General features: G+C 42.9%; 1 protein-coding gene across 2 annotated transcripts; it reads right to left on the bottom strand.

Moving 5' to 3' along the window:
* Positions 1–543: 543 nt before the first annotated feature.
* On the bottom strand, positions 544–20,034 carry sec22a (SEC22 homolog A, vesicle trafficking protein). 2 transcript variants are annotated; one of them, XM_079518072.1, is made up of 7 exons: positions 19,789–20,034; positions 18,712–18,922; positions 12,425–12,588; positions 11,045–11,224; positions 5,496–5,614; positions 3,589–3,654; positions 544–1,867 (listed from the first exon to the last, which is right to left on the bottom strand). In XM_079518072.1, exons 2-7 carry the CDS (start codon positions 18,891–18,893, stop codon positions 1,667–1,669), a joined length of 912 nt encoding a protein of 303 aa, XP_079374198.1. In that variant the 5' UTR covers positions 18,894–18,922; positions 19,789–20,034; the 3' UTR covers positions 544–1,666. The 2 variants fall into 2 exon arrangements, with proteins under 2 accessions (XP_079374198.1, XP_079374197.1); XM_079518071.1 differs by having other exon boundaries at positions 19,863–20,034.
* Positions 20,035–20,625: the final 591 nt, after the last annotated feature.

The following is a 20,625-nucleotide window of genomic DNA, read 5'->3' as shown; positions in this document are numbered from 1 at the left end:
ATAGCAGATATACAGTACGGTACAGTAATAGTAGTTGTACTATACCGTATTGTACAATCTGTTGCATTTATTATATATTTTATCTATTTCGTGACATTTTGTCACGAATAGAAAAAGTCAAATCTGCATAGAAATAAACCATCTTAAATTATAAAACATTTCAAATACTGCAATAAAAATCTGTAAAAACATAAGATCTTTAGCAACCAGGCCGGCATACATACAGTACGCACAACAATCGGTCTCAAAACGACAAATAAATAGCAGAAAAAAGCAAAATACAGCGTAATTATTATAATAAACATCTGCAAAAATGATGATGGCTGAGCCCTGATCCCTTGGAGGAAATGCCCATGGAGGAACAGATGATGCAGGAAGAGTGGGCATCGCCACCAAGGAAGAGTGGGCATCTCAATGTTAAATTGGCCCAAAAAAATAACAAATGATTTGAACATGCATGGCCCAGTACATTAACCTGACTCCGCCAGATGGGGCAGCAGAGAGTACACTGGGTTCCCCCCAGTATACTCTCTGCTGCCCCATCTGGCGGAGTCAGGTTACCAGTACATCGTTATCAGATCTAAAATTTGTTCACGCTAAAAATGACTACAGGTTTTGTAGCAATTGTAGAAATATTAGGCCTTAATTATTGTCAAAATGCTCAAGCAGGTTCTCATCAATCATGTATACTTTTAGATTACTTACATAATACAATACTAACATTTTTTTTGGCGGGGAAATGGCTAATTAGGTATACCCACTTTTCCGGTCACTCACAATCATGTGAAAACTGCAACTGCATCGTCTCAACGCCAACGCACAATCCTTCTGGCTGTTCCAGAAATAACTCAATACCTGTTCTGATAACAAACCTCTGACTTTAACCACATAAACCTTATTACTTATTTGACCAGATTCCCAAGGGCTCTTTACCTCTACACAAAATAAGAGTCACCCAAATTGCGAGGTGTTGCGAGCTTGCAGATCTGCTATTTTAGTCTAATGTTTGCCCACATAACAGGGAAGCTTGGGGTTCAAGATTTGTGTGGCTATACAGCAAAGTCTATACCTACATGTAGTCAGTCCATGGTAGACTGAGCTCCACTCAACTGGAGATAAGCTAGGTTCTATACAGACATGGACACATGGTGTTGTGGGGTGAGGTACTGCAGAGAGGGTAGTAGGAGCTTGTCGAGTTTGTAGTATTGTTGTCATATCCCTATTTCCATGTATTCTTTTAATCTGAATTTTGTTGTTGGGCAGAAACCGTGCACGTCTCCATATAATTCAACTTTTTTAAGTTCTTTCGTAGATGAAATGTCCTGCTTCGTCGTACAAGAGTATTGCACAAAAGTGAGTGAAAATGGCCAATCTACAAGCCTCACAACGCGTTGCATCGTGTTGTGAGTCGTTGGCTATATTCACTATTTTGAAATGTTGTTTGGAATACCAAAAAAAAAAAAAGGAATGGTTTTGCTTTTTGAACAGTTTCATCAACAATTAGCTGTCGACGCCGAGGCTTGGTTCCAAAAAGATGGCTGACACAGTTTTAATGCTGCACCTCCCCAGAGCCAGGCGGGGCGGGCGGTGGCAGGTATATTCCAGGGTTTGTTTTTGTTGCCCTTCCGCTTGTGTGTGTGTGTGTGTGTGGGAAGGGGGGCCGTCGTCAGACATTGTAGTCGGGGGCTTTGCCGAGGGGCTGTCTGAGTCGGATCTGCAGCGTCATGAAGGCGCCCACCGTCACGTGGAAGAGGATCTGCCAAACGTTCCTCAGTTCATACAGGTACATGTTGGACAGGGCGATGAGCGCCAGCGCCAGGCAGGACTTGCTGTTCCTCCACACGGAGAAGTAGGTGAACAGGTAGCACTGGGGGGGGACAACACAGGACACAAGGATCATTAGGATACTAGCGGTCAGTCCCCGTCGTGACATTTTACTCGACTATTAACCCATTTAGACCTGAGGACGATTCTACAAAATGTCTTCTAAATCCTGACAGTTTTCAGAAAAACCCTATGTTTCTATGTCAGTGGTGCTCAAACACTTTCATGTCAAGGACTCCCAAAAATATATGTATTTGGCCACCGACCCTCATCTGAAAATATGTTGTTCCAGGGACCTCCCCCCCAGAAGCAAAGATTTGAGTTGAAAATGTTCGCAGTGAAAGAATATATATTCAAAGGTTTGCACCACATTTTCAAGATTTTTCAAAAATAGCAGACCTACAAGCTCTATGAGCTTGTAGGTCTACTATTTTTCAATAGCTAAAGTGTAACATAATGCCTAAAACACCAAAAGGGGATTAAAGATTTGTGGTTTTGGCATTGGACACAATAAAAAAGGACATTTTGTGTTTGGATTTTAGGCTTCGTAAAAAACACATAACTTAGATATACAAAGAAATTACTGCAATATTTAATAACCATACTTTCAAAATATAGGTACAGTAATTATGCCATAATTGTGACGTGCCGTTTTTGGGCTGACAGTGATCAATGACTTGTATTTTTTTTACCATGACCATTTTATTGTCCTTCAAGGGTCAGTAAACGTCCGCTCAGCCGAAAGCTCCGGCTGCAATAACATTTTAATTGCGCGACCAATTTGTGATCTTAAAAACACCTGCGGGGCCTCCCTCCCGCTCGGCGTACACGAGCTGCACAAAAGACGAGCTTGATGAAAATGTTAGAGAAAAGCCAGCGAGGTGGAAAGGATTGAGCCTCGCTAACGTTAGTCTAGCCCATTATGGGCGGGAACCCCCTTTTGGTGTTTTAAGTATTATGTTACGCTTTAGCTGTTGAAAAAATAGCAGACCTACAAGCTCATAGCGCGGCACAGAGTGCCGCGCTACGAGCTTGTAGGTCTGCTATTTTTGAAAAAATCGTGAAAATGTAGTGCACATCTTTGAATATATATTCTTTCACAGCGAACGTTTATAACTAATATCACATATTTTCAGATGGGGGTCGGCGGCCAAATACAGATAATTCTGGGGCTCCTTCACGTGAAAAAGGTTGAGCAGTGACTGACTGACATGGGTTTTTTCAGAAAACTGTCAGGATTTAGAAGACATTTGTGACTAAATTTGACTAAGGGACTGCCATTGGATTTTTTTGAATTTTCATTTTTTTCATGTCATATGAAAGCAGGGAATCATAGCTTCAAATTGACATATTGGTTGTTCAGTTTGACCCACTAGTTTTGGAGATATGGCTTATAGACTAATGTCTTGCAGAAAACAGCGAGTTGAGAAAACAGGCTTGAAAGGTTCACTTTTGTGGTCTCTAACATTACACCTAGCTACATGTTTAAGCATTTATTTCATATTTACATGTCGATTTCAGCTCTGACACTTATTTCAGACATGCTCTAGTATGTGAAGAGTCTGCCTGTGCTATAAAGTCATTTTGGAAAAAGTTTTTCTCCTCTGGTGAAAAGCTGGAATTTGGCAGGCTCTCAGTCAAATCTGGTCACATTTGTAGAATGGTCCTCAGGTCTAAACGGGCTAGCTGACAGGGCTGCTGAGCTGCAAAGTATGGGGCTGTTAGCCGCTCGGTCAGCCTCTCCTACCGCAGACTATCACTTACCTGATACAGACAGGCTGCTGTGCCCAGGAAGAAGGCAATCACGTAATTAAAGTCTTCATCGTCATTCTGGTGACAGGGGAGGAAAGGGAGAGAGAGAGAGGTGGGTGAGGGGGAAATAATGCTTTTCAGCACTCAACCACCAACCATGATCTTCCCAAGGCTTGATCAAATCACGAGAGCAACAACGCGACGGACTCGAGTTGAACCTCCATTAGAGCGAGCCCGATATATATCGGTTTGACTGTTTTGACAATATCAGCAATTATGCAGCCAGTGTTTAGTTAGTTGCTGCGAGAGTGGAGGTCTTAGCCAACACCAACTCAGGATTCCCTGGATCGCTGCCCTCCACAGTTTCCTATCCAACAAGACCAACATCCTGGACTACTACAAGGACTGTCTAAAGAGGACGAGACGCGAAGACCGTACGGGCGACGCCATGTTGCTCCATGGTGCTCCATGGAAGGAAAGAAACATGCGCAATGGGCTATATGCAGCCAACACTTCCGCGTTCAGCTTCCTTGGTCTCAACTGCGCATGTTTCTTTCCTTCCATGGAGCACCATGGAGCACCATGGAGCAACATGGCGTCGCCCATACGGTCTACGTCTCGTCCTTTTTAGACAGTCCTTGGACTACTACTGTTGTCTCAGTAAGACAGCCCTCCCCCTATCCACAAGGAGGAGCAGTGAACCAAAGCATTATGGGAATTGTAGTCCAGGAAGGAAGTGAGCCCTGCAGTGTCCATGACATCATGGAGCCCATGGACACTTTGAAATACTGAAATATCTAAAAACACGGTATATTACCCACATAAAAACCCCAGGAAAGTGTTTATTGTCTTCCAAAAATAATTTAAATAAGATCTGGTTGCAAAAGGGTGAAGTGGCCCTTTAAGAGCGTGGATGGGCTCTGATGTCCCGAATCCACGTGTACAAATAATGATCTGCTCGCCATATGCTTAAAATATATATATTTTTTAAATTATTATTTAACATCGGGCTCGATAATTCGGACCGATAAATCTGTCATCGGTCTGGCTCTATCCCACCTTATGAGCAAAACCCTCTCATGTACTGTACTTTACTGTACCTCTCATGAAATTACTAATCTTTCCAAGAAGCTTAAAAGGGATCAAAGGTTATTTACTGAGCATCAAATGGATCGTGCCAGATCCAAAAAAGCTTTTGTGAAACCACGGTTACAATTTAGGCATTTAGCAGACACTCTTAATCCAGAGCGATTTACATTAAGCAGGAACAAAAAGCATGGCAATACATCACAAACATAAAAAGTAGTTCTCATGAAACATGCGTAAGCTAAGAACGTAACAGACAGTGGAATATCTATATAATGAGAATTTACATATAAACTATACATACTATACTATACTATTCATATATATTATAAGGTGCTATGACTACATAAAAATGCAATTCTAGTGATGTCTACATAACATGCCATCAGGCTGAATAAAATGCTATCTAAGTCTACATAAAGTGCTATCTAAGGGGCTGGGGGCAAGTGGTTACAATCACTGGTAGAATAACAAAACAAAACTGCCTCCCCCTGGCCAGCCGGGGCACCTGATGGAGGGGAAAGGAACTGGTTGGAATAACGTGTTCCTTCCACGCGCTACGTCCAACCAGAGAAACTCCCCCCTGTCACGTGTAAAGGAGCAACTTGGACACTCAGGCATGAAGGAAGCATGAGTTCAAGTCCGTTGCTCTCCCCATGTCCCCCATATATGGGAAATAGGTTGGCGGGGGTACGTGTGTAAAGCCCAGGATCACATTAGATAATTGACACAGGGGTGAAAATGGGTTAAAAAATCGTGGGATAAAAAATTATAATAATAAAAAAAGAATAACAAAACAATAAAAAGGTAGAAAAGAAACGCCTGGGCTTTACCTGTAGGATGCTCTCTATAGCGTGGACCCCTCGCAGGAGGTTGAGGCCCCCGCAGAGGACGCTGAGCACACAGGACACGATGCCCGGCAGGGTCACAGGCTCCAACATCAGCGTGGGCGCTGCATGGGAGGGAACGAGGGACACAGTCAAGTGTTGTTTTTGGCAGCACATTTTGATTTTAGTTTTAGGTCATAGGTCTCTTGAATAGTTTTCATTTAGTTTCAGTCACATTTTTTTAGTCACCTGGAATGTTTTAGTGTTACTGAAATGTGTTTGGGCGGGCCTTGATGCCGTCGTAATGGCTCATTTAACACTTGTTGAAAATAGCCGATCTACAAGCTCGAGCTTGTAGATCTGCTATTTTCAGCATGCAACCAAGTGTAAAATGACTTATACTGGATCTCTTGTCCACTAGTCCCTTCCTAACATTTTAGTCTAGTTTTTTATCTGTTGACGAAATTGTCAATACATTTAGCTTAGTTTTAGTCATCACAGCTTAGTTTTCATTTAGTTTTCATTTAGTTTTCGTCAGTGAAAAAAGGTAGTGCGACGAACATTTTTCGTCTTAGTTTTAGTCGACAAAAACAACACTGCAGGGATAGACTAAAAGAGTGAATTAAAATTGCAAGTAATGTACTCTGCAGCCTTTGTGGAGTCAAAGTCAAAGAAAGACAAACAGCATTACAATGTCCGTTACATGTAAATGAGAGAGAGTTGCTATGATGGAATCCGCTGAATTCACCTCAAGAGTTTGAAAGGAAATGACTTTTACAGAACACTTAAATATAACACGTGGAAGTCTTCAATTTCTCAATCAATGCGTGTACTACAGTATAGTACTATGTGTAGTGCAATAGAATCATGTTGTGCAGAATGGGACTGAAGGAGATGTGTGTGATATGGGGCTGTAAACACAAGATGAACAAGCAGTGAATCTGTGTTAGCTTAACCCATTTAGGCCTGATGTCGAAATTTTTAAAATAATTTCTGAAAAACCTCATGTTTCTATATCAGTGGTTCTCAATATTTCATGTCAAGGACCCCAAAAATTATATGTAATATGCCAACCCCCATCTGAAAATATGTTGTTCCCAGAAGCAAAAAATACTGAAACTCTGTAATAATATATATTCAAACTCAAAGATTTGAGGCACATTTTCACGATTTTTCAAAAATAGCAGACCTACAAGTTCATCGGTGCCGCGCTATGAGCTTGTAGATCTGCTATTTTTCAATAGCTGAAGTATAACATAATGCTTGAAACACCAAAAGGGGTTCCCGCCCAAAATGGGTTAACAAACTTAACTTTACCCTAGCCCAGCAACCTGGCCTGTCCCAATTAAAACCACAACAAATTTCAAAATCAACAGCTAAGAGTGTTTGTCGACTCAAACGACTCTAATTGAAATTAAGAGTGGTTGGAAATGAATGACACAACTCTGGTTCAGTAAATTACTCTTACCGAATTACATCATTTCCTCTCATCAAGGACTCACAAAGCAAGTGTTAGGGTAGGCAAACGAAAACATTTGAGATCGTAACCACCTGGGATTGACTGATTAAGAATCAGACTTTACAGATTACTGGTCAGAATTACCATGCAGGATCTCTACTGAATAGCCTCACAATTTCCCCAATTAAAAAATGAAGACATCCTACAGTATCTGATCACCAGACTAGTGGCCCGATTTGGCCACGAGTAAATGGAGGCAAATTCGCCCTTTGCTGCCCAGTCTCCGGGTCTGGGCAGAGGATCAAACCTCTTCTAACCTGTGTTTAGAGAGAGAATAGGAGAGGCAGAGTGGAGGATACAAAAGAGCGACAGTGACCCAGAATGGCTTCACTTATCTTGTGGGGGGGCGGCAGAGATGTGACAACGTGTATAATAAAGTGGCCCACAGAGAGACAGAGCAATGGCTGATAACATGTCCTCCCAGTGAGACAGCCATCAAGGCAAAGAGGAAACCTGCTTCCGAGTGATTAAGTCTGGACTCTGGGACCACTTCCAGGATATCTCCAAACCAAAGACTACAATGGGGAATGCTGTTTTGGAGTGCTAACATGGTACATATCCCAGTCCACATTATATCCACAAGCTTGCTTTGAGGCTAAAATGTGCAAGACGGAAACACAAGCCTTTTGTCATTCCTAAATGCTTTTCGCTGATGCTGAAGTCATTCAGGGCACTGCAGGTATTCAATGTACCTTAATACATCAAACACGCCCAAGACATAATAGGCATGTAAAATGGCTGCAAATTAAATGAATCATTTATCTATGGTTTTAAGGGAGTACTGTCTGGTTTGTAAATTGATTATAAATAATACTGAAAAGGGAGAATAGTCCCAAACTATCCCATCACAGTATAGCCTGCCTATCTTCTACTACTGTAGGATGGAGCACGTGTTCAATTGCATGCTTATTGCTTATCACCTAAACCCCTGTTTGTTATAGAGAGTATGCACAATTCACCCTTTGTCAGCCTTCTGATTGGTCCCTGACTGACTAACCAGCAGGCTCTTCTGCCTTGTTCCACCCTGGTTCCACCTAGTTTATGTTGAATTTGCTAAAACATCATTTTTGGACAAAACTAAAAACAAACATGACATGCCCAGTCACCATGCTGCACCTGTGATGTTCCTGTTCCTTTTTACTGACACCAAGTTTAAAATAAGAATGGAATGCACAGAATATCAATAAGAAGCAACTGAAAAACCTGTTATTTCAATGGTAGTGGAAGGAGAGAGGATTTTTGTCCAACCACGAAATGGCAACCAATGGGTGCGAAGAGGGGCAGAACCACGGGCGGGACTTGACAAAGGGTGAATTGCACATGCATCACTTTTCCACTGGGAAACGCCCCCCTCATCTAGACCGAGTAGCATGGACACTGCATGGAGCATTGGTGTTTGGATGCACTCGTTGGAAATCACTCAACGGTCGTGCGCAGGGCTCCAGACTAACTTTTTCACAGGTAGCACTGGTGCCACCTACCTTTTCATTTGGTAGCGCCACCACAAATTAGGTAGCACCATTTTTTTCTTTGTATAGCGTGGTATTAATACATGATCTTATCATGCCCCCACATCGGGCGCCATTTATTTATGTAGTGGTTTCCACCATTAAAGGTTTGAATCATAAAACCTACAAAGGTCACTGTGTAAAAAACAGCAACCTACCTGGTTATACTTCAAAACACTGTAGATGGTTTCAACCCACCACAAAGTCACTCAGTCAATAAAGGCAATATTTATATTCCACACACAGAAAGTCAGTTTAAGGTTTTGTGTTGAAAATTAAATGCAGTCCAAACCTTTTGGATTAATAAAGTGACAATTTGTACAATATCTCCATTACCATTATCCAAATTAATTCCTTGTTATAATATTTCTACATTTTGGGAAAAATCTTTTGCAATGTGAAATGCCACCAAATTCTTAATCCTTTTCCTTGTCTTTATGGGCCAACTTGTGAAAGCTGCATGCTTTTATTGTGAAGGCAAAAGTTTCTGAATGCTCTCAGAGCCTGCATATCTCCGCGTGCTGAAAATAGCTGATCTACAAGCTCACAACGCGTTGCGTCCGCGACGCGTTGTGAGCTTGTAGATATTTTCAGCACGGAACACGAAGAATAAATCAGGCATCAGTGCTCTTCACTCACTGGGAGGGAGATTAATGTATTTTGTTGGCCGATCAGCATGTATGGACGTATGGTATGGACACATAGGCTACCTCCTCGATGCAAACATAACAAGCTTTGGAAGCTATTTTTCGTGGCACATGTTTAATCAAACAACACGTTTACTAAGTTTCACTCAGTGTTTGGGTCGGGAGTCGGCTGTCTGTGTAGATCATGACTGATCATCATGCAGTTAGATATGCGCGCTGCGCGCTCCAGTGAAATTGTACAGCTGAGAAAGATTAGTTAATTTGTGTCGGATAAGCTGCGTTCAGACCTGAATATATATTCGCCTCGGTTCGTCCAGTTTGTACCGCGGCAGGTCGCGCCGCGCCCGTTTGCGCAATTCTCGTCTTTGAATTGACTTTGTATGTAATCGCGCCACTCTGAACACTGGGCGTCAGGCGAACGTCCAATGTTTTCAATCAATGGAACGGGCAAGCACTGCGGGATGTTTTTTTTTCCTCCACTCATCCTTCCAGCAAGTCGCACCTGTGCGACCTCATTCAATTTTAAGTATCACCCTTAATAAATTAAGTCGCATATGCGACCTAATAGGTCGCACGCTGGAGCCCTGGTCGTGCGTAACACCCGTTTCTAAATTGCCAGCAGGACGTTGCGCTATTGAAAACGAGCGCGCTTCGGAAGCGCTCGTTTTTAGGAAGTGCTGCTTCCTAAAATATTCACCTGCACGGAATTTCATGACAGAACGTAGCTCATAACATGTCTATGGTGGATGTTTATGAAACAACTTTTTAGATTTTCTGCTTCAACATTTCTGCTTTGCTGCTATGTTGGTGAGTTTAATGTTGTTTAATACAATCAGATAGGACTTTTCTGTTTGGATGTTTGGGCTGTCAAGGCCAGAAAGTAGTTTTGTTTTTGCGTGGGTGGATTATTTATGTATCTGGAAGTAAATGAGTTAAAACTGGCCTAAAAACATGGCTGGCCTCAGACTTCAATTGGACTTGAACCCTAACAGCTTTGTCTCCTTGTCTCCTCCTGAAATGTTTGCTGCTAGTGGTATTAGACAGAGAGGCAACGTATTGTATGTACAGTATTGCTGATGAATTGAGTACAATGGACCACAATGGAAACAAGCCCCCCTGGGGGCTTTACTACTGTATGTGTTATCCTTTTAGCATTAGCTTTCTTGACTGTATAATACCGTACTGTTAAACAGTTCTACTGCCGTGTTCCCCGCTATTTAATCCATGTGTCGGTGCTGTGTAATACACTAAACCCGCTATTTGTTTAAAGGTACGTATATTCAGTGATTTCACTTAATTCAAATATCACTTCTTCATGTTCAATCATGATCGAGGAGAGGCGGGCCTTGGTGCGCGTGCTGTTGGCCTGTTGTGTGTTCCCCCACTGTAGAGCGTGTGCATGTGCACATCTTGCTACCGGGGCGGACCGGGGGGTTTTCCAAATCACCGAATGCTCATTTAATTGAGTGTTTAATTCGACGTTTTTTAATAATTAAAAAGAAAGAGTGGATTTGTCGCGGACCTGGTGACGAGGCCGTCGCGTTATGATGACGAAACCGGAAATCAAGCCATGCTCTGGGCTGCTAGGGCTTCTGGGAAAATTAGTTCAAAGTGAACGGGGGGTTTGTTTGGACTACAACATGCTGTGAAGGCTGTTTTCGTTTGGCATCGTAATGACGGCATGTTTTTCTCTTCAACAACAAACCATGGGACTATTTTCCACCGGATTTTCGTCGATCAAAGCTGCAAATACTTGGGCGTTATGCTCCAAAGGTAATAGATCAATCCGTCAGCCTAGATAGGATGGATAGATTAATCTAAGGCCCCGTAAGTGTTAACAAACTTGTTAAAGAAAGTAATTCAAACCAATCCCAAACAAACCTATGCCTTTGTATTTGGAGGGGGTGTGCAGAGAGAAGCCATTGATGGAGCTCAGGTCCTCGGGAGAGAGCTGGTAGGGCGGCCGCAGCTTGATCTCCGTCTGCATATCAGCCAGGTTGATCTTCGTGGACAGGGAGCGGGGGCTGTTGTAGCGCTGCTTGGTTTTCTGGATGAAAGTGTCTGGAGGGACATTAGCAGCACAAACAACAATCGGGTCACACATATCCAGGTAGCACCGGCGCGTGCAAGCTAATTAACCTGTTTAGACCTGAGGACGATTCTAAAAAAAATAAATAGGTTTTTCAAAAAAAAACGTATGTTTCTGTTTCAGTGGTGCTCAACCTTTTTCATGTCAAGGACCCCCAGAATTATCTGTATTTGGCTGCAGACCCTACATCTGAAAATAAGTTGTTCCAGGGTCCCCTCAGAGGCAAAAAATTGAGTTGAAAACGTTCGCGCTGAAAGAATATATATTCAAAGATTTGACTTGAGCCACATTTTCACGATTTAAAAAAAAATAGCAGACCTACAAGCTCGTAGCGCGGCACTCGGTGCCACGCTACGAGCTTGTAGATCTGCTATTTTTCAATAGCTAAAGTATAACATAATGCTTAAAACACCAAAAGGGGTAACCGTCCTAAATGGGTTAAGCACCTGCACAACTCATCTGTGCATACATACAGTAGCTCACATGGGAAATTAGGCAAGCCTACGGTATCTGTTCGCTTTAGAAGGGCAAATCCTGCTCTGTAGAACAAATATTTCTTACTTTTTTTATGACCCTTTATTTTATTTGATCTTTTTACACATTGTATGCTTTTATTTAGAGAGTATAGAGATACAGGAATCCAAAGGCAACGAAAGAGGACAAGTCCTCACAGTTCACAATCGTAACAAACCTCATAACTCCATTTTTGAGGTTTTAGATTTTTTTTGGCATAAATCAGTGCTATTGCACACCCTTTACGTCTGTGTGTTGTTTCGGAAATATTGAACCAATGGAAAGTAGTAAAAAAGTGCTTTGGACAAAACCTCTTAACTCCATTGGACCCTCAAAATGTCTGCTAAAGCAACTAACTCCACCACCTACCTCTCCCCCTCTCATGGAAGTAATTGACAATATATAAAGTTACAACACCAACTTTGATGAGGCTGTATTGCTTTGTTTTTAAAAAATACAAGGTTTCCTTCATTTCCTGAAAAATTAACATTTTGGAGTTATGAGGTTTCCTCCCAACAGCAGAGATATGGAGCTAGTTGTGATTAATGTATCTGTTGTAATCTTAAGCAAATAATTTTGTGTGACACACGGGGTGAAACTTGCACGCCCGTGCGCAAGACAAATAGTTCCCGATTGGGCAGCAGTTCAGGGTGACTCACCGAACTCGATGAAAGAGTACGGCCGAATGGCACTGTTGATGCGCTTGGTGTCGTAGGTGACGATGAACTCCCTCTGCAGCTCGTCCAGGAAGCAGAAGGCCAGCACGTTGGGGTAGTTCTCGGTGCACACCATCAGGTAGCCCACGCCCAGGGAGCTGGTGAAACTGACACACGCACGCACACACACACGCACACACACACACAATATCACAAGTAAGACGCGTGAACATGGGAAGCTTTTTTTTTTGTTCTCTTTTCTTTTTTTTTTATTATTATTTTTTTCATTTTTAAGTTTTCCTTTTTTTTCCCTTTAAAAAAAAAAAGGTTTCTACTGTGTGCGTGCGTGTGTGTTTTTTGTGTGTGATACAGCTGCGCCCTCTGGTGGCGGCGGGTGGTGTTACAGTGTGACACACACACACACAGACAGACAGACGTAAATGGTAAATGGTAAATGGTGCATTTATATAGCGCCTTTATCCAAGTCGCTTTACATAGATTGTGCATTACATTCACCCATTCACACACACATTCATACACCGATGGCGGCGGAAGCCATGCAAGGTACCAACCAGCACATCGGGAGCAATTTGGGGTTCAGTGTCTTGCCCAAGGACACTTCGACATGTAGACAGGAGGAGCCGGGATTCGAACCGCCGACCCATGGATCATTGGACGACCTGAGGTAGAGACCTCCTGAGCCACAGCCGACATGTTCTGCTGGGTTACATAGTAGAGCCTCACTGGCGTTCGCAATCACTGGCGTTCGCAACTACTACTGCTACAAAATCATCTTCTCTCAAAAGATATATATAAAAATAAACGGACAAACGAGAACAAAATGGAGTGGTGATGTACCGGCTCCAACACTGCTCTACCGACTTCTGCCAGGGAACATTCAGCATCCACTGAATCCAATTAATTACCCAATTTGGCTAATGAAACATTCATTTCACACCCAGGGAAGCGCCACCAGACTCGAATGTTAGCTAAATTCTCGGAGATTCAGATGCACTCCAGCGGGCTGCAAGTCTTTCAGAAGCACTTCCAACAACCCAGCAGTGTTTCTTTAACCCATTTTGGGCGGGAACCCCTTCTGGTGTTTTAAAGCATTACGCCATACTTAAGCTATTGAAAAATAGCAGATCTACAAGCTCATAGCGCGCCACCGAGTGGCGCGCTACGAGTTTGTAGGTCTGCTATTTTTTTTAAATCGTGAAAATATGGCACAAATCTTTGAATATTATTATTCTTTCAAAGCGAACGATTTTAAGTCATATCTTTGCTTCTGGGGGGGTCTCTGGGACAGCATATTTTCAGATGGGGGTCGATAGACGGCCAAATACATGTAGTTTTGGGGGTCCTTGACATGAAATTAACATGGGTTTCTCAGAAAACTGTCAGGATTTAGAAGGCATTTGTAGAATCGTCCTCAGGTCAAAATGGGTTAATGGACTGTGGGACGACGAATACACAAATCTAAAGAAATATAGAGGGAGGAGGCTTATACAGTATATACAGTATGTGGCACAATCTTAATGGACCTAGGTCCAATACCACTGCATTTTATTATCTATTCTAGTTTAACAGTCATAACTTAAACAGAGCATAAATAAAATAAATGTACGAATAAATAACAACTTAATTAACATTAATAAATTGTTCAAATTGCAGACACAATTTAGTAAAACAAGACATAAAACAGTATCAGTATATAACAGTAGTGGAATATCAACTTAAAATGTATCAAAGTTGTCACATATGATACATTATGATATTGGATAATTGCATGAATGAATCGATACCAGCATTTTAACCCATTTTGGGCGGGAACCCCTTTTGGTGTTAGCATTATGTTATGCTTTAGCTATTGAAAAATAGCAGATCTACAAGCTCATAGCGCGCCACCGAGTGGCGCGCTACGAGCTTGTAGGTCTGCTATTTTTGAAAAATCGAAGAACGACTGACATAGAAACATAGCCTTTTCAGAAAACTGTCAGGATGTAGAAGACATTTTTTAAATCTGATCTCAGGTCAAAATGGGTTAAAGGCAGCAATGGAGACAATTCCGATAGCGTTATTGGTATCGGAACAACTCTACTGATTAACGCACAGTAACGCACAGTAAAACACCAATGACACTATGGTCTCTGAGAGCTGAGGGGATTTCATTGGTTATATTGATTCAAGTATCTGTCAGTCTATGCAGCTTTTGGTTGTCTTACTGCCTACACAAACAACACAATGGACTCCCACGCCTCACAGGCTGGAGAAATTAGAGTTTACAATAATTAACTCTGTAAAGAAAGCCTGATGATTGTGAGCGTGGAGCAGCCCGAGGACTGAAATCACAGGCTATTGAAATCACAGCCAGTGGTGCCAAGAAAGACCACATTATCATGAGCGAATTTTTGGCATTTTGAAATGGAAAATGGAGACATGGCCAAAGCATTTCCGGGGGTCCCCAGCCAAAAACGTTGAGAACCCCTGTCCCACATGACCTGTTTGTGAATACAAAATGTATAGAGCGTTTAAAAATAAGCTGCAAAATAACCTGAAAAGAGCCGTCTGCAAGAACCTACATGTACGAATCTGGGGAGACCAGACCGTCTGTCTCACCGCAAAGGACACTGTCTCACAGCGAAGGAGACTGTCTCAGAGCGAAGGAGACTGTATCACAGCGAAGGAGACTGTCTCACAGCGAAGGAGACTGTCTCACAGCGAAGGAGACTGTCTCACAGCGAAGGAGACTGTCTCACAGCGAAGGAGACTGTCTCACAGCGAAGGAGACTGTCTCACAGCGAAGGAGACTGTCTCACAGCGAAGGAGACTGTCTCACAGCGAAGGAGACTGTCTCACAGTGAAGGAGACTGTCTCACAGTGAAGGAGACTGTCTCACAGCGAAGGAGACTGTCTCACAGCGAAGGAGACTGTCTCACAGCGAAGGAGACTGTCTCACAGCGAAGGAGACTGTCTCAGAGCGAAGGAGACTGTCTCACAGCGAAGGAGACTGTCTCACAGCGAAGGAGACTGTCTCACAGCGAAGAAGACTGTCTCACAGCGAAGGAGACTGTCTCAGAGCGAAGGAGACTGTCTCAGAGCGAAGGAGACTGTCTCAGAGCGAAGGAGACTGTCTCACAGCGAAGGAGACTGTCTCACAGCGAAGAAGACTGTCTCACAGCGAAGGAGACTGTCTTACAGCGAAGGAGACTGTCTCACAGCGAAGGAGACTGTCTCACAGCGAAGGAGACTGTCTCACAGCGAAGGAGAATGTCTCACAGTGAAGGAAGGAGACTGTCTCACAGTGAAGGAGACTGTCTCACAGCGAAGGAGACTGTCTCACAGCGAAGGAGACTGTCTCACATTTTATATACACAAATTAAGTAAAAAGAAAAACAATCACATGTGTGAAGTGAGGGGCGCTCTTATCAATCAAATCATCACAATTGCCATTCCGGGGCCATCACTTTTGGCATCTTCACTTTTCTGCCCTTACTTTTATCTTCGATATGTACTTCAGCCAATCGAAATCATCACTATGGGGTGATCAGCCAATCCTATTCAGCCAATGTTTGTGTTCACACAAACCCTCAAAGCTGGGCATAGGAGGGGCTAGCGCCCCTCAAAAATCACGTTGCAGTATTTTCTGGGTTTTTTTTTGCAGTCTGTCCGCTCTCAGCTACTGCTGTCTCGGGGCAGAGGAGACAGGAGCCCTGTTCCCTCCAATGGCCGGAGACGGTAGACGGACAGACAGACAGACAGATTGTTTATTTCATGGTTCGATGCTTCGCTAATATAATATATTACAGTTGAGTATACACTGATTATTTAATAAAAAAAGAAAGTCAAGTCAACTAGACTTGACACCCAGGGAGTGCATGATATGGTAAAGAGATGGGCTCTTTTACCATATCATGCACTCTCCCGTCTCTGCCTCTGCCCCCTCCCCCATCTCTTCTCCTGGGGGCAAAACCCTTCAGACCAACGTATTTTAGTTCTCTCTATGTGCCATGTGAGTGTGGTGAGACAGACCTCGAGAGGCGAGCCCAGAGTGATCACACACTTATAAAACTTAAAAGTTATTAATTCATAAATAAGCAAAAACTAACTGCTTCACAAGAACGCCTACACATACACACATACACACACACACACACACACACACACACACACACCGAGTGTATATCATTCCATGGCACAGAGGACCACAGCACGGGGAGAGAGAGAGCTCAAGGTCGGAAAGGAGTGATATACACAATGCAGGTTCAGAGCACCACGGAAGTGCTCGAGAGAGGCTGTCCAGAGTAATCGCACACTGTGATATAAAGCTTAGTTAATTAATGAAAGTACGTAGTTGTTTCCCAAGTATCACAGTGCTGCTCCTGCTATACCCAGCTTCCGGTGAGAACAGGGGGCCGCGACAGGCCCCCATGTCTCCTCGTCCTCTGAGCCAGGCTGGAGGGGATACAGTCGGTTTTCAGCTTCCACAAATTGTTGGCTATATATCTTTTTATTTCAAGTCCATATGTATGCCACCATGTTCTTGCCAAATCATCATTAATATTAAATATACAGCTGTTGTTTCACCTCTGTGTGTCTGCTGTGAGATACGAGTTGGCTTTTTTTTTGTCGGGAGCCTGAGCTAATCCCCGCCTACTCAGATCACGCTGTGGTCTGACTGGTTGAAGGCTAGTGGTAATGGAATAGAAGCTGCTTCTGGACGCTAAATATGCTCATTTGCATAGAGATTACATTAACCCATTTTGGGCGGGAACCCCTTTTGGTGTTAGCATTATGTTATGCTTTAGCTATTGAAAAATAGCAGATCTACAAGCTCATAGCGCGCCACCGAGTGGCGCGCTACGAGCTTGTAGGTCTACTATTTTTGAAAAATCGAAGAACGACTGACATAGAAACATAGCTTTTTCAGAAAACTGTCAGGATGTAGAAGACATTTTTTTAATCTGATCTCAGGTCAAAATGAGTTAAAAAGCTAATTTACGTTTTTTTGCTTCTCTTGGTGTAAGGTCACTGTCCTAACCGATCTGTTCCGCCTTCCATTAGATTACCTAATGACTTAAAAAAGAGCTGCCTGGCAAATTCTGCCGTCACTCCGTCAGATGCAGATGGCTTGCCTTGATTAAAGGAAGTCATATCAAAGGGTCTTTGGATTGAGATGAGTCCAGTCTGCTTGGTGTTGGTAATGTGGGTCGCATTAAGTGTTAAAGACATCAGCTTGTAAGAAATTACAAGCCGATGTCTAACTGATGTCGACCCACATTACCCCATTAGCAATGGTGGCGCGCTCGAGGAGTTTAAAGCATTTTCTCAAGCATTAGTGGCTCTTAATTAAAATAAATAACTCCCAGGCAGGCATACAGTAACATGGTCAACTATCCTTGGGACTTTAAATAATCTGTGACAAGATGTGGCTATGTGTTTTATCAAAAGGCCAAGATTTGCAACATCCACATTTACGTGGGAATGTGCTGATGAATGATAGTCTGACCGATTAGTTGTCAAACCTTTATTGTCGAAATACATTTCAAACTGTACAACTGCTCAGAATAAGAGGCGGTCAAATTATGTTTGAATATTGGTATTACATGGAAATACAGGGAAGTTCTGATTTAGAACACGTGAACATTTTCTTGCCACATCTAGTGCAGTTGTATTTGACATTCAAATGTTTCTATGGCACTTCTGCCCTCGCGCTTTCCTCATTTGGCTTACAAATTCACTCTACCTTCTCTCCTCAACTATTCAATTCTCATATCTTCCCCCCCCCCCCCCCCCCCCCCCCCCCCCCCGCTAGGCTGACATGGCAGGGTCGGAGGTTATGTTTTCCTCATACATTTCCAGGCTTATATGCTCAACGTAGGGTTACAGAAATAGAGTTTGTTACATCCACCGTCAAGGCAAAATGTCCACATCCAAATAATGGAGGATATAGGCTGTATAGGCACTGTAATATTGCCCTCAGTCATTCTAGAAGACATTCTCTGCATGTCTAACCAATGACTAGTCTAAACTAAGTATGCACCCCGTTGTTACCCCGTTGTTGTTTTTTTTAACTCTTCAAGACGACTACCGTATACAAATTTAGTTTGAGTTAAATTGGGTTAGAATCAATTTGCACAACAAAAATGTGCATTGTGTGATATCAGATTATTGTCACGTTGTCATAGTCACATTCTGCTCAAAGATGATAAACAACAACATTGCATTTATCGCCCAGCCAGCCTTACATGTCGCCCCAAAAAAATTAACCGTGTGACTACTGTACTTACTTGACGTTGTATTGTCCGGTCTTTAGAGTGCAGCGGTCAGGAAACTGGCCGAGCTTCTTCGAGAGTCCTTTGAGATGCTTCTTGGTGTCCTGTAGGCCTTTGTCCTGCTCGTAGTCTGTGGATGCAGAGAGGGGCAGGCCGTCCCCGACCCTCACCACCGAGGCAAACAGCACCATCGACATCTCACAGCTTTCACAGGGCTATCACAGGGCTACACAGAAGGACAATTGATAGTACATTAAGTGTACAGTCAGTGTGTGTATATATCATTTGAAAGGTCAGAACAACACCTCTTCAACCAAACCTCTTGTTAGTATTAGCCTACGAAACAAGGATCTGTGTTTAACCCGTGTGTGAATAGAAATAGTTTTATGACCTCGTGTTTGTGACCTCCCCCGTCACCGTAACCCGAGCTACAGCGACCGGGGGAAGGTCAGAGATGAGACAATAAGACTTTTTTGGTGGTGAATCAGGAGATTGGCTATTTTCCATTTTTACTTCTGACCAAGTTAGAACTGTATAATACTGGTCTATGTGTGCATAATGCATGGACTCCAGTCAGCACCATGGACAGCACCACAAGCGACAGTTATTAACTATGCATTATCGCGATAACTGAACATCAAAGCAGTCGTGGGTGCAGCTCACAGAGAAGCATCAAACGATGCAAACTGCAGTTAAACCCCCTAAGAAGAAGGAGAACGGCCTCTCAGTATTAAAACCTTTTCACGTATATAGCTGCTTGATATGGTATGGGTAGGCTTAAGTTGTAAGAGTGTACCTCGCATATAAGGGACAAAAACAGACAAAACTACAACTATGTTGGTGCTGCAATAAGCTGTTCAAAAGTCCTTGTGTGACAGTAAAAACGCTTGGTTTTCGGAAAGATAACATTTAATAACAACATTTAGCTGGCGCTAAATTGTAATAATATTGGCGTGCGAGTGAATTCTGTTCAAATCCTCTTCACTATGTGTTTCTAATGTTAGGTTTAGTTAGAAGAATGCAATCAAATCACCTGCTACACATATATATGGCCAGCTTACTTACATTAGCCAATATTAGCGGCTAACTTACTGTAGCTAACGTGTAACAACTATAACAACATGCATGCCGGCCGCCATGGAGCCAAAGGAAAATGATGAGCAAACCTTGAGAGGGTTAATGTACGGACGAGACTATATATATTCAACGTCTGTGTAACGAGTGTAGCATCGTGTGGTTCGTATCAGTCGGTAAATATGTATATATATATACATATAAATAGCATGCAGCTGTACAACTGACTGTGCGCAGAGAGCTAGCAGCACCAGGCACCACCATCCAGAAGGAGCTGCATTTGATTGTTATATATCCCATAGACCGGAGGGACGGCAACTGCTGCGATTGGCTGCAGATAATGGTTGCCATGCAACGACATCGGTCACGTTCTCTACTAGTCTAGTACGCTACGCAGTACGCTGCCTTCTCACACCACGCACGCGCGCGCGCACACACACGCATGCACACACGCACAGTGCCAACTATAGCCAATCAGAGACCGACCGGCCTTCCCTCCAGGCCATGGGATCTTTTAGACACTGCTGCGTGATTACGTTTACGTGGCTGTCTCACGGTGCATTGTGGGTAGCCTGCTCCCTGCTGTGACTCTCATCAGCACCACAAATGAGTCTGTTTAATATTAACCTTGTTGTGTGTGTGTGTGTGTGTGTGTGTGTGTGTGTGTGTGTGTGTGTGTGTGTGTGTGTGTGTGTGTGTGTGTGTGTGTGTGTGTGTGTGTGTGTGTGTGTGTGTGTGTGTGTGTAAATATATCATTTGTTTTAACTTTCACTCAACTTACATTTCTGTACTGTAACTTTTAAGTACACATTTGACTGAGAAACCTTCACTTGTAGTCGAGTAATATCCGTGACT

The sequence above is a fragment of the Electrona antarctica genome (genome assembly GCF_951216825.1).
Source record: "Electrona antarctica genome assembly, chromosome: 13".
Lineage (NCBI taxonomy): Eukaryota > Metazoa > Chordata > Actinopteri > Myctophiformes > Myctophidae > Electrona > Electrona antarctica.
This window is presented reverse-complemented; position numbering and strand designations above follow the sequence as displayed.

Bases quoted from the DNA above. Each gene is read 5' to 3' on its own strand.
- sec22a (XM_079518072.1), bottom strand. From the start codon at position 18,893: ATGTCGATGGTGCTGTTTGCCTCGGTGGTGAGGGTCGGGGACGGCCTG. The intron at 3,655-5,495 runs GTAAAGCCCAGG...CCCTGTCACCAG, and splicing joins CTATAGAGAGCATCCTACAG to AATGACGATGAAGACTTTAA. The intron at 1,868-3,588 runs GTAAGTGATAGT...GTCCCCCCCCAG, and splicing joins CAGCAGCCTGTCTGTATCAG to TGCTACCTGTTCACCTACTT.